Below are 15,067 nucleotides of genomic sequence, written 5' to 3' on the forward strand. Positions count from 1 at the left end.
ACACACACACACAGATCCGGCTCAATATGGACCTTTGCTCGTCTGGCAGCTCCCCAAATCGCGGCCAATAGCAGCGCTCGCTCGCCCTGCGATCCAGAGCAGCCGTTTCCCAGCAGTTTCAGCCTCGGCCTTGTGGTTTCTCAGCTCATTGTTAGCAGTGTCCTAAGCTGAAAAGCTGAAAAGCGGAACTCATGGGCTGGCCGGGGCCCAGCTCTTACGACTGGAAGCCGTCCACGCAGCCGTCTTCTATTAGTGCCATCTATCAGATCCTCTACAAGACCTTGGCTTCGTCCACAATCACTTCAAACATCCAAGAGGAATTTGGATGGACGCGATGTGGGAGCCGCCGCCGCCGCCGCTTTCCACATTCCCTCCCATTGCCGACTCTCGTCTGATGTTCCGCTCATCGGCTGATTTGGTTGTTGAGCTCCACGTCAGAGTTTCAGGCCTAACTAGCCTAATTTTCTGTCACAGGCACCACAGACATCACCCCCCCCAAAAAAACCCATGAATGTTGGGCTCGCCGGTGAAGGGCCGTGTGTGACAGCAAACAAAGAAAGGTGTGTTTCTCTGGGGGATTCTCAGGGATTCTCCACCACCACCCTGATGGGCAGCCAGACACCACACACACACACACACACACACACACACACACACACACACACACACACACACACACACACACACACACACACACACACACACACACACACATCAATGGACGTATCGATGAATGCGTGAGAAAAATACTGTTTAAAGCCGAATGACAGGCAAACTGCCATTCACTCCGGGATATGATGCTGAGAAGTTAAAATATCAAACAAATGACAAATGATTGAAAAATGTGTCTTCCCAGGCTGTCCGCCTGCTAAACCGAGAAAAACACACCTTGTATAGACTGTTTATTTGCACTGTTCAACACTAGTCGACCCGTATTTATCCATTTATCTTTTATATTTCGTGTTCCTTCATTTTTGTTTTTATTATTATTAATATCATATAGTTTGCTAATTCCATTATTGTTGTGTTTGTATTTTTATTCTTCCATCCCATCAACACTGTTGTTTCAGTGGAGAATTTATACATGAAACATTTCACTGCACATTAGACATGTATAATTGTTGTGTGTGACGAATAAAGGGATTGACTTGACATCATTCAGGATATTTATCGAGTTTGATGCATTACAGGAGCTGAAAATTCAAAAACAACTTTATATTTGCTACAACAAAAGCAAATTATATGAGAAACTACGATAACATCATTTTTATGGTTTGAGCTTTGCTCCTTTTCGTTTGCATGGTTTTGTCTTGTTGCTCTGGGTTTCTAACCACAATTTCAAAATAAACATCGGAGACCGATCGCTGCTGAGCGTGGAGTGAACATGAGTGACCCGACGTCCTGAACACACTGAGGGATTTACTACTATGAGATCACAAAGTCTGTAAATAAAAGTCAAGCCAGTTGAGAAAAGTCCCGTCAGCTTTGTGAATTAATCCATCAAAACAATGATCCCAGCATTTGGCTCAATTCCCAAATATTCATGAGGTTGCAAAGCGCTCTTGTTTTGAAGGAGTATAATGTTGGTAAATCCACCACCTGCCACTCTGATGACTCTCACCCTGAATCAATTATCCCGTCGTTGTTTCTCCTGCTCCTCTTTCATTTCCTCCCTTTCACAAGAAAACCGCACAACAGAGGTCCTTCACGTCCTTTTTTCCTTTCTTGCCCTCCGTCTTCCCTCGTTTCCCAGATAATTAATGATGCAGTGCAGAGGAAGAACAAAGCCAGAGGTTGGGCGGAAATAAAAGGAAATGATGAGGAGAAAAGAAGGTGGAGGACGGAGGATTATTATGCTGTCATCCATTACACATGGCAGCTCGTCCGTCATCCCATCTCAGCTCCCTCGCCGCCTCGCCGTCTGATCCATCCCTTCTAACCAGGACATTTCAGTGTTTCGCCGGCGGCGGCGTGTCAGCAGCTTCTGCCCAGAGTTCCACCGTCTGAGAGTCTAGACCCCAAAGTGAAAACTTTCTCCTTCAACCACTACAATGTGGTGAGCTTCATGGTCTCTGCAGCGATCCCCTCATTGTTCGCCTCTCATCAGTCATCCTGCTTCTACTCCTTGTGGCGGGACGGTCCAAAGGTCCGGCAGCGACGACTGATGACCCACTTTCTGCTTTTTTTTCAATAAAAAATCCATATCCATTGATTGGGTCATGTTTGATTACTCCTTTATGATTTTATTTCCACAGCCTGATTTACATGTTGCATTAATTCTGGTAAGAATCCCTCTGCAGGCAGAAAGCGATCGTCTGTCAATCAGTTTGTGTATAAAAACAGTTCTTCTGCTTTGTTTTTAATCAATACGTTCTCTACTCCACCGAAAAACAGGCTCTGTGCAACATGCAGGAATGTGAGCCAGGAGGGATTCAGTCCCCCAGCGGACGAATCTAACAGGAAATAAAAGCTGGGCCTTCCTGTCTCGGTCTGGACGTCCAGCTCTGAGGAGACGGAGGACAAACAGGTCCAGTGGCTTTGCAGTGTGAGTGAACCTGACCCGGGCTGCAGGACGCCCCATGTCAGGCTTCCCAACAGCGCCTTGTCAACAAGATTGAATTCAAGTTAATTCATTTCTTCTGGGGGGGGGGGGGGGGGGGGGGTCAATAGAAGAGGACCCAGTTTTAGCCGATCGATGTGGGGAAATGACATTTATATCTTGCAAGATATTTATAGTGTGTGGAGGTGGAGGGACTTCAGGTACATCTGGAGCTGTGCGACTGAATCTTGGCTCTCTCTCTCACACACACACACACACACACACACACACACACACACACACACACACACACACACACACACACACACACACACACACACACACACACACACACACACACACACACTCCCGAACACCAAGGCTGTCTGAACCCTCGTTCTCCACCACAAAACCACACCATGGTTTCCAGGACGTGGCAGAGCCAAGGCTTTTCCACATATAAGCATTTTTTTTCTCAAACAATTTGCCAAATGCTTCCTTTAAGGATGTCCATGTGTTTTACTTGGTTACCAGCTGAAGACAGAGGCCAACCCCCCATCCCCCACCCCCCCACCCCCACCCTGGCCCAAACACACACTTTGATATGAAGTACTCTGTCAGAAAAATAAATGTTTAAGTGAAACTTTCCAGGCCAGTTACTTTCACATGATTTTGTTTGGCTCCACATACTCCGGCTCTGTTTCAAACTGATATATGTGAATGACTCGGAGCTCACCGTGTAATTACACTCAATGAATAATATCTTATAGAGGAGTAGATTATATCTAAATAGACAAGAGGTGAGGGAAAGGACATGATTATCTATTTGTGTAGAGAGTGGCTATGACGGACGATAATGTGAATCAATACTTGTAAATAAATGTTCTGAATTATAGAGGGGAAAAAAACAGAAAGTGACTGAAAGAAATTACTGATTTAAACAGTATTTAATAATACGTCACTATACAAGTTCTGCATACATTTGTCTTGCTAAACGACTGTATTACTGTTAACTACTATTAGTTAGCATAAATAAAAACAAGTGGCTCTTTTAACTGTTTTCATGCTGAACATATAGTCGTACACATATGTAATACATTACTAATGAATTCAGCTCATAATTGAATTCAAGTGACTTGTTTTGATTTCTCACCTTGCGATTTAGCCACATGGAAAACAAATCCTTGGTTTTTGATATTGTGCAAAAAAAAAAAATCTCTTTAAGCTCTTTCTCTTTTCAAGTATTTGTTTTTCTAATCGACTTTAATTTAATGAAATTTTGTACTGAGATCATATCTATTAGCCATTTTAAGCACCACTGAATGTTGAAGTCCACGAGGGAATAATGTCTTTAAAATTAAATCATCATTCATGTTTGGCCCAGGAATGGACTCTTGGTGCCGGTAACCGTAGAAGCATGTATACAAGCACCTCCGACTGGAAATTATTGCTTTGAGCTTTTATTTGTCTCGTATGAAACGTAAACGCAGCCATAAGTCTGGTTGCTGGTCCGTCAGCCAGAGGACTGAAGTGCCCTTGGGCACAATAATCTCCCTTCATGCTGCTGCAGTGGAGGTGGAGGTGCAGACGATGAGGTGAGGGGGTGTGAGGATGCTGGGCGGGGGCGTTGACTAATGCTTCATAAAGCCTTGTTTAACAGCAAGCGGGGGCCTAATATGTCTCCGGCACTCTGGACGTCCCTGAGCTGTCGGCGCTAATGCCTGACTTGTCATTACGCCGGTTCAATTCTCACAGTGTTGACAAGAGCTGTCAGCGGATTAGTACCCAGCAAAAACACACGGTTCATTGTACCTTCAAAAGACAAAAAAAAAAGGGGGGGGGGGTTTACGTCATGTCTGTGCTTAAAGAGTACAAGGTAAGGTCAGTGTCCTGTCAGCACGGAGCACTAACAGGAACCTGGGAAGGTCAAACGCTCCTCTCCTCTCCTGACTTTTTTTCTCTAATCTGTCAGAAAACATCAGAGCAAATCCAAACACTGCTGGACACCAAACAACTAACTTCTCTTCAAGGCTCCTACACACTGCGACTTCAACCGTCTTATACGTTCACAGCTAACCACCAGTCTGATCAACTTTGGGCCACGACATGAAGTTTTCTGTGTGCAAATTGCACAATAAAAATTGACGTAACTCACAAGAATAACACAAAAACATAAACATGAAGCGAGCCTCGCCGAAATCCACAAAAATGAGAATGAGGAGAATGTGAACGCGGTTGAGGCTCAGAGAGAGAGAGAGGACAGCTTGAGATGTCCATTTTGCAAAGGGAGTTAAATATTAAATACTTTTCGCATCTACGAGCATTTACTGTTATCGCCTTTATTTTCTCACAAAACACTAAATGAATGTGATGACTATCGAGATGTTTTAAGATGAACAGTCTTATCAGAAAGACTTAATGTGACACACAATTTTTTTCAAGAAAATAAAAACATATTTAATATAATAACATTTTAATAAATAATAACAGGAATTCAATTAAATTAAATTAAATTACATTTAATTTAATTACATTTCATTTAATAACATTAAATAAAGACTTAATGTAATGTATTAAAAGTCTCACAATATTGTTTAGATGGGCAATCAAATTAAAATATGTACTTTCTATGGATTTGGACATAGTTTAGATAGTTGCTACAGGTCGCAGCAGCCGTTACGATCACCCTACATTTCTGTCAGAATTTAATCGCAGAATGTCTTTGGTTGACGGAGGATCGCCGATTCAGAGCTAAGACCAAAGATATCGGCCGAAAATGGCAGTATGTAGCAGCCTTGACGGGTTCTCCTGTCCCGGCTTGGTAACTGTTTTCAGCAGAGACTGGGAAGTTTTTGTTTTGTTTTTTTTTGTTTTTTAGAATTCAATGTTTAGGTCTGATGTTATTGAAAATGTTCTTCAAAAAGCTAATTCTTGTTTCCTGTTTTCACTGAGCAATATAGCAAAGAGCAATGAGTGGCGTCCGTATGGAAAGAATCAGTAATAAACAGTACACATCCACACATTTGTGCAATTAAACTGATTTTTCATCATTTTCTTACAAGCATAAGCTTTGCTTTCCCAAAACAAGGTCAAATATTTTGGCATTATGAGCTGTGATTTCTTGATCATGTATTACTGTAAACTTAAAATCTAACAAAATGACCAATGAGAGGATATCTTATCTTAGTCAGATAAGAACAAATCGATCTTTGAGTAAAAACTTTGCATACTGACTTAGAATTTTGCTTTTGAACAAAGAAGTGTCAGACAATTTCCCTTTACATTATTAGCATATAGTCTCATTCCAATGGCTCAGTTCATCACCTTTATCATCAATTTAGCACTTCCGATCAATAAAAAGACTTGAAAGATGTACATTAAAAATAAAGGGAATGTGCTCCTGTGAGTGAGATCTGGCTTTTATTTTTATTATTATTAGTAATTATTCACTCAGTTTGAAACTTTCACCTGACAAAGTAGCTTCATTTGATCTGAGATTAGTATTTGGTGCAACAGTTCTCTGTAAAGCAGCTTGTGTGCAGGCGGAGAACCCCCAGCGCTCTGCACTTCCTGAAGGCTGTGTAGGTAATAAGAAAGTAAACCAACACTTGTGCACACAGGCTTTGATCTGTGGTGTCACTTAGCGCTCCTCCACCTGAGCCTTGCAGTGAACTGATTATTACCGGCAGTATTGATCTCCCCCTACATCTTTCTCTCCTCCTGCATTCGTCTTCTTCTCTCTCCCTACATTTCTTTTCCGCCACACCTCCGTGATCGCCTCTATTTTCTCCACATCTCTTCATCAAACTGTCATTTTCCCTGCAGATCCTGATTCTTCCCCGAGAAGAGCCCCTCGCTCACCCTCTCCACTGTCATCAGCAGCCATGAGCAGGGTTCATCTGCTAAGAAAAAGGCTTCCACAACTGGCATTCAATTAAAAAATGAATCAGTATTTGTCTATTTCACTGACTTAAAATAAGGGAAAATGCTATTTTACAAGGATATAAAGGATGATCTAAGGCTGGGCCACCTGACCACCAAGGCACAATCAGGCCTCTGTGATCCCAACCACCCTCCTCCATCCTCCCTGAGTGAGCAGGAGAAAGGGAAGCTCTCAGGGGAGCCACACCAACACTTCAGCAGCACGTCAGCTCAATAAACAGCAATTTATTGGCAGGGGACTGAAAACGCTGGCATCCTTGGAAGCTATCGGCAGAGTCTCATTGGTGCTGAGCGATATTAATGAAGAGAGGGAGGAATGCAGTGCAGGAGGAGTGTGTCCACTTCCGCCTGCAGAGAAGAGAGTCTGACCAGGTTTGACTCTTTAATCAGGGAAATCCAGCCCGAAGCTTTGGATCCACATGTTGCCTCAACCTGGACCAGAGCATACAAGTAAACGTGATCACATCTCAGTTTTATAACTGATTGATAGAGATGTTTGAAATCACTCAAGGGGAAGTCCAATCAGAAGGCTGCAGGCCACGACCACATCGTCAGCCTGGAAGACAAGCTGCAGTGGAACCGCGCCACTGGCGATAAAAGCCACATATTACAACGTTTCCACGACGCAGCAAATTCACGAGCAATCTCAACTAATCCAGAGGATAGGATGGATACTGCTTGACCTGGTTTTTTTTATTTGTATAATGAGTTTAAAGCTTCTGTATGACCTTTTATGGACACACTCCTGTTCAGCCTTTTCATATATTGACATTATAATTCGGCACATATCGTGACAATCTAAACGGCTTTACATAATTATTAAAGGCATTTTCTTTGACAAGTTTGAGAAGATTAAATTGTACAATTTGTTTTTTAGGTTTTTGACAGGAAAGTTTAAATGTAGCTGAGAAACCTGTGATCTGGTGCCTTTGGTTCCTTATTTCTTGTTATTTCGTGTGACTCGCATCATGGCAAAGTTTGATTTGGCGCAATTCGTTTCATGGACTACAGCAGCCCAGTCAAATAGATACGTACTCAATGAATACATATATTTGAAACATATTGCAAGGTGCATTCCTACCTATACCATTCCAGTCCCTTCTCGTAAAAGCGGTCGAAGAAGTGCGGCTCTGCGCCAACAGCTCTCACGTCCGGATGGATCCGCAGGAACTCCAGCAGAGCCCGAGTGCCACCTTTCTTCACCCCGATGATGATGGCCTGGGGGAACTTTTTACTGCCAAAAGTATTGGCGATGGAAATGTTGAAAGGAGCGTCGTTGCTCGACAAGTCCAACAAATGTTGGCGCAGCACCGAAACCGAGGACGCGTTAAATGCGCCGAGCGGCTCCGCGTCATGTCCATCATTTCGGATGATCTTGCTGTGAAGGTGGCTTTGTTGGTCATATACGGGCCTGGGCAGGGAGTCACAGAATCCGTTGAGGCAATAGAAGAGGTAAGTGAAGAGGATGACCATGGTAAAGAAGACGGGCAGCTTGGACTGCACCTTCAGGTGTCCAAAGTTGAACGCAACTCTCCATTTACTACATCCCATGGGTCGCAATCCTGAGGACACAACGCAGGAAACATGCCATCTCAAGTAACTTCACGCCACTGTCTGTCTTTAAAAGTTACTCGGACTGGGAACACTTTCACGGGCAGCGCGTCGGTGCCACAACAAGTGGCGTAAAAGACGCGCGGCGCGCATCGTCGTGCTCCACATGTTTCCTCCGCTCGTCTTCTCCTTCCTCCGTTTCCTCTCGGATGCGTCAGCGCCTCATTAAATCATAAAGGAAACATTTCCAGTCCTGCAACAACCCGAGCAAAGTCCCAGCCAGTGTCTGTGTGTAAACATCGAGTCCCCTGCGCTCTCTGTGCGCCCTCGGCGCGCTGCGCTCTCTCAACGCGGCTCCCCGACTGAAAAGCCTCCGCGCACCCCCATCTGGCTGCCAAATCCACGCCCTGTTTACCAAACGCACGCCCCTTCCATCCTCAGCTCGTGCCATACTACAAACAACAGGGGAAATAATTAGCAGGCCGATGTTTCCGCTCCAAGAGAAAAGAGGAGCCACATTATTCCCAGTCATTCCAGACACTTTGCTACGATAAAGCTGGTCCAATTATCTGAAGTGGACATTGGTGTTTGATTGTTGACCAAGGATACAGCGTCCTTTCGTATCCTTATTTTAAAACAGCCCGATGTCAAATTGAAGTCCTAGTCTTTTCATACATGGCAGTGTTGAGTCACTTAGTGACCATAATACAAATAACTACAACATTCCAGATGACATTTCGTGTGGGCTTGCTGCTCACTGCTGACAAAGTACCAGTGAAAGTGAAAAAGTATAATTTGCACATGGATCCAATCCACTTTGAATGGGACATTTTTTTTATTTCTTCTTTTTTTTTTTGGGGGGGGGGGGGGGGGGGGGGGTTACGTCAGTTTCAGTCACCTGATTATCAAGGTTTAGCTTATTTTAATCTTGCTTTGGTCTAAATAAGGCCAAGTTGGTTCAAAAGTGTAAACCTTCTATATATATAGTCGCCAATCAGCGGTTCTTCTCACTGTATCTTTAACTCCATACATCATCTTGCAGCACAAACATGCTTTCAAGCTATAATAAAGTACTCACATTCTTTACTTACAAATATAGAACTGACTCAATATCTTTCCCTAATGACAAAAAAAAACTGTTTCTGAATTGTACTGTACTTGATGATTTCAATGGACTCAACATAAAACACAATTAGTCCAATTCAGTTTCAATTGAAACAGGAACAGGAAGTGTTGATTTGACTTGAATAACTGCTGCAGTCAGCTGCTCTGATCTTTTCTATTTCTGGATCCTCTGTTTAGGTTGAAAGACATTTTCAGAACGTAAGAAGTAGAGAACTCAGATATTTCTTAATTATTGTAGACAATACATTTAAAAAGTTGCCAGTAAGTCACCACTTCCACTTCCCAGCAGGCAGTGCGGCCGCCGTCCACCTGCTGTCTGCCCGCCACACTGACCACACACCCCCGTGGTGCCAGGCCATGACATGAACATTTAACCTCCCCATTCCTTCCACTGGGGACAGACAGGTGTTCCAGGCTTCCTCCCTGGAGGTAAACTAGCCAGACAATTGTAAAGTATGGGAAAGCTGCCGTAAAGCAGACCACCACCGCTTTCTTCACATATCAGCTTTCTAATGCTGACAATGGACGTGAATTGGAAATAGGCTCATAAAAGCTATTTTGGTCATTTAGAATGTGAAAGGCTGAACTTGAGATCAATAGAAATGATCGGTTTTAGAAGTCACATGGATTTAAAAAGCAAAGTCCAGATAACCAAATACATGGTTTCATTCAGATTCAGACTGAACTCCAAACATTCAGATTCTGATGGATTGTGCTTTGGTGGCTGATTCTGTGATTACGCTGTGAAATGACACGGGTACATTTGTTTCCAAAGAATCTCTCATCGTGAAACTTGTTTGGTCATTTAAAAAATGACGAAAGGTTATTATTATTATTATTATTTTGTTTGTTTGTTAAACTGCAAAAAAGGTAGACTTTTATTCAGCTTGTGGATGTGACCCGGTGCTGTATGGCTCTGCCCTACCTCCTAATGCAAAACATTTAGAAAACAAAGTACTGTATTCCATTCTGCGCTCAGAAAGTATATTTTTATTTGTGCAACTATCTACATACACGCAATCAAGGTGTTTTTCCATGGGTTTTGTTATTTGCTCGCTTGATCGTCCTTATTGGCTGATTCTAGCCAATCAGGTTGAGCGTTCACACTTTCCCTGTGAAGATAAAGAAGAGCTGAAGAGCATTCAAAGGTAAATTAAAGACAAATCTTCATTCAGGCGGTTAAATTTAATTAAATAAGCAAAGATGAATCATCTGCCAATAAATCGGTGGATCTTTCGAGTGAAGCAGCTGCTCTTTGGGTTTGGATTCGTTTCCAAACTCCAACTGGCCGGGGAGCTTTCACCTAGCGTCAGCTGGTGCCATTTCAATGGATAAATAAAAGACATGTTGATGTTACAGTTTGCTGGACCTGGAGAATGTGAGCACCATTCCAGTGCTTTATGGGACTTTTATTGTCTTTTTGAAGGAGCCAATGAAAAGTCTGCAAATATCTTCCTGCTACTTCGCTGTCAGGTTTGTAAATTGGAAAGTGATGAGAACAAAATGTGCCAAATCAAGATTTGGAAGGAGTTCACCAGAATCAAGGAATGTTTTCCAAAGGGTTTTTTTTTCTTCCACTTGACACTGAAGATTAATAACGGCACAGAGAAGGAACCTTCTGGAAGGTAGAAACCGTGGGCAAGAGCAGCTTCAACACCCAGAGACAGACGGTCTGGATGCTTTACTTTATGGTTCACAGTATTACTTCAACACGTTACGGTGAAGGTAGCGTCAGCCTGCTGATCTAGACTTAATACTCCCAGTACCAAATCCACCCTGACCCAATCAGTTTTCCCAAAATAGTTTGTGACATTACGTGTGGCAGTATAAATCACAGCATATTGGCATCTTCGCCGTACAGCTGAAATGTGAGCAGGCACTACATGGCAGTACGTCCGTCCGCCAGGGTGATGAATCCGAAGGGGACGACAATATCTATCGACCCGCCGCTCCTCCAGCCTGGCAGGATGTCAATTTCAGCCAGTCTCTAAACAGAGAAGACATCATTTACCCTTCTGTACTCTGGCAGCGCTGCTCCGCATTGATCTGCTGTGATGCTGGAAAACAGTGGGAGACGTGCCACTCGGCCGTCACACTGGTCAGGAACGTGGACTGGCTCAGCCCATGGAGGTCTGTGCAGTTTGGCTCCGGGGTCTAAAGGAGGCCGACTGCAGCTCTGGGGATTTCACCTCGTATTCCCAAGAGTGGCTGCAGTCATTTAATAAAAGTCGTCAAGGGATGTGAGGGATTTCCCAGAAGCAGTTTCAGCTTGAATTAAATGACACTGTAAGAAACTCAGGTAACATTCAGAGTCATTGAGTGAGCGTGAATAACAGTGGAAATGTTTGACAGAATCAAAACACGAAACGTTTCCTCAGTAGGTTGCATATCTATAAGTGATTTACTGTAAAAAGTAAGCTTGTACATATTTTTGGAACTTTTTTTGGTCATATTTTAACATTTCAATTTAACTGAGTTTGATTAAACTTTATTTATATAGCACGATATACAACACATTCATATCCAGGTGCTTTTTACGGAGAAAAACCCAACAATTGCAAATTATTGTATAAAAAAACTAACTTTGACACAGTAAGTCACTTTAAAGTCCATGAAGTTACTGGATAAAGTAAGTTACTTTTACTATCTGTTTTTAACACATTGACAGTCAATTACTTTAATACATACATAACGTTACTGTAAAGTATTTGTTTTTATAATAAGCTACTATGTGAAATTAACTTGATAAACATTTAACTAAGCAGAAAAAAGTAAATCGCAGTGATTTTATTTTGCATTAAAATGTGTATATATTTTCTCTGACTGTATTTCACAGTAGCATGTCAACACACACACACACACACACACACACACACACACACACACACACACACACACACACACACACACACACACACACACACACACACACACACACACACACACACACACACACACAACCTTGGAACTTCCACCTCCACACTCAGACTCTGTCATTAAAAGTTGGAGCAGATTAACGGATGAGTCAGAGTCAGTGATTGAGTTAGTTACTGTAATCTGAGTACCCCTTTGAAAAATAACTTAGTTAAATTGCTGATTACTTGTTTTCAGGGTTGGGAAGGTTACTTCAAAAATGTAATTCATTACAATAACAAGTTACATGTCAAAAAAATGTAATCAGTAACTTACTCTAAGTACTAAAATAAAAAAGTATCGTACCAGAGTACTTTTAGTTACCTTTGAATTACTTCACCAGCAAACATAAAAAATAAAGACAAGAAAGAATAGAGTGTCGTCTGCTCAGCGTATTGACACGTCTCATACACAGTAGATACAAATTGTACTGAACAGAACAAGTTTTGAACTAAATCAAAACTCAGCTACCAATTTTGTAAAGAATCAAAACCACAATACAAATAAAGCTTTTAATTATTCAAGTATTAGTCCTCAAAACTATTTCTATTCAAGAAAATGTGCTCAACTCTTTCAAAACTCTCTCTCTCTCTCTCTCTCTCTCTCTCTCTCTCTCTCTCTCCCCGTTTCCTCATTGGTTTTAATGTTGTTGCTTTTTTACGGACTAAATATGAATGTTTGCTCAACATGAATCACTGATTGATAATAACTGAACAACCTGCTACTGAGTCAACGAACAGATTTAAAAAAAAAAAAAGTTATGGCACATGTTGCCCCAATTTACAGAGCCCCCGAAGGGACGGGGAGAAAAAAAGAACAGAAGAGGAAAAAGTATCTCGGGATCTCTCAATAACTTTTGTGAGATCTCGCAAAACTATATTGTTATACATGCGCATGGTGTATGTGATCGACTAAGTTTATCCTTTCTGAGACACCGTACCCCCCACTGTTGTTGAGAGAAGCTAAAGCTACTGGAGGACACCCCCGCACGAGAGTTTCATTTTGAAATCGGCCTAAACTATAAAAGACATTGAAGCAGTGTTTAGCGAAAGGACATGCTTTTGCGAGATCCTGAGATTTATTTTTTTTTCCTCTTCTTTTTTAAATTTTCTCCATGTCCCTTCGGGGGCTCTGTACTAATTAACCCCTAAAACATGAGATCCTCTTCAACGTATTGAGAAAGTCTTCCTCCCATCAGCACCAGTACTGGTATTGGCAGGTTACTGGCAGGTTATGAGCTAATAAAACTAGTTGGTATTGGCAGGTTACTGGCAGGTTATGAGCTAATAAAACTAGTTGGTACTGGCAGGTTACTGACAGGTTATGAGCTAATAAAACTAGTTGGTATTGGCAGGTTACTGGCAGGTTATGAGCTAATAAAACTAGTTGGTATTGGCAGGTTACTGGCAGGTTATGAGCTAATAAAACTAGTTGGTACTGGCAGGTTACTGGCAGGTTATGAGCTAATAAAACTAGTTGGTATTGGCAAGTTACTGACAGGTTATGAGCTAATAAAACTAGTTGGTATTAGCAGGTTACTAGCAGGTTATGAGCTAATAAAACTAGTTGGTATTGGCAGGTTACTGGCAGGTTATGAGCTAATAAAACTAGTTGGTATTGGCAGGTTACTGGCAGGTTATGAGCTAATAAAACTAGTTGGTATTGGCAGGTTACTGGCAGGTTATGAGCTAATAAAACTAGTTGGTATTGGCAGGTTACTGGCAGGTTATGAGCTAATAAAACTAGTTGGTATTGGCAGGTTACTGGCAGGTTATGAGCTAATAAAACTAGTTGGTATTGGCAGGTTACTGACAGGTTATGAGCTAATAAAACTAGTTGGTATTGGCAGGTTACTGACAGGTTATGAGCTAATAAAACTAGTTGGTATTGGCAGGTTACTGGCAGGTTATGAGCTAATAAAACTAGTTGGTATTGGCAGGTTGCTAGCAGGTTATGAGCTAATAAAACTAGTTGGTACTGGCAGGTTACTAGCAGGTTATGAGCTAATAAAACTAGTTGGTACTGGCAGGTTACTAGCAGGTTATGAGCTAATAAAACTAGTTGGTATTGGCAGGTTACTAGCAGGTTATGAGCTAATAAAACTAGTTGGTATTAGCAGGTTACTGACAGGTTATGAGCTAATAAAACTAGTTGGTATTGGCAGGTTACTGGCAGGTTATGAGCTAATAAAACTAGTTGGTATTGGCAGGTTACTGGCAGGAAATGAGCTAATAAAACTAGTTGGTATTGGCAGGTTACTGGCAGGTTATGAGCTAATAAAACTAGTTGGTATTGGCAGGTTACTGACAGGTTATGAGCTAATAAAACTAGTTGGTATTGGCAGGTTACTGACAGGTTATGAGCTAATAAAACTAGTTGGTATTGGCAGGTTACTGGCAGGTTATGAGCTAATAAAACTAGTTGGTATTGGCAGGTTACTGACAGGTTATGAGCTAATAAAACTAGTTGGTATTGGCAGGTTACTGGCAGGAAATTAGCTAATAAAACTAGTTGGTATTGGCAGGTTACTGGCAGGTTATGAGCTAATAAAACTAGTTGGTATTGGCAGGTTACTGGTAGGTTATGACCTAATAAAACTGGTTGGTATTGGCAGGTTACTGGTAGGTTATGAGCTAATAAAACTAGTTGGTATTGGCAGGTTACTAGCAGGTTATGAGCTAATAAAACTAGTTGGTATTGGCAGGTTATGAGCTAATAAAAGTAGTTGGTATTGGCAGGTTACTGGTAGGTTATGAGCTAATAAAACTAGTTGGTATTGGCAGGTTACTGGTAGGTTATGAGCTAATAAAACTAGTTGGTATTGGCAGGTTACTGGCAGGTTGTGAGCTAATAAAACTAGTTGGTATTAGCAGGTTACTGGCAGGTTATGAGCTAATAAAACTAGTTGGTATTGGCAGGTTACTGGTAGGTTATGAGCTAATAAAACTAGTTGGTATTGGCAGGTTACTGGCAGGTTATGAGCGAATAAAACTAGTT

General features: G+C 41.9%; 1 protein-coding gene across 1 annotated transcript in view; it reads right to left on the reverse strand.

The window, feature by feature from the left end:
• The window catches only part of LOC308146173 (heparan sulfate glucosamine 3-O-sulfotransferase 6-like), a 19,370-nt gene extending 11,087 nt beyond the window's left edge, over window positions 1-8,283 (reverse strand). Inside the window, exon 1 of the mRNA XM_080521245.1 lies at window positions 7,563-8,283. Coding sequence (XP_080377371.1) covers window positions 7,563-8,032 — 470 coding nt within the window. The 5' untranslated portion in view covers window positions 8,033-8,283. The remainder of the gene's footprint in view (window positions 1-7,562) is intronic.
• Window positions 8,284-15,067: the final 6,784 nt, after the last annotated feature.

This window comes from Blennius ocellaris (assembly GCF_963422515.1).
Source record: "Blennius ocellaris genome assembly, contig: SUPER_21_unloc_1, whole genome shotgun sequence".
Taxonomy (NCBI): domain Eukaryota; kingdom Metazoa; phylum Chordata; class Actinopteri; order Blenniiformes; family Blenniidae; genus Blennius; species Blennius ocellaris.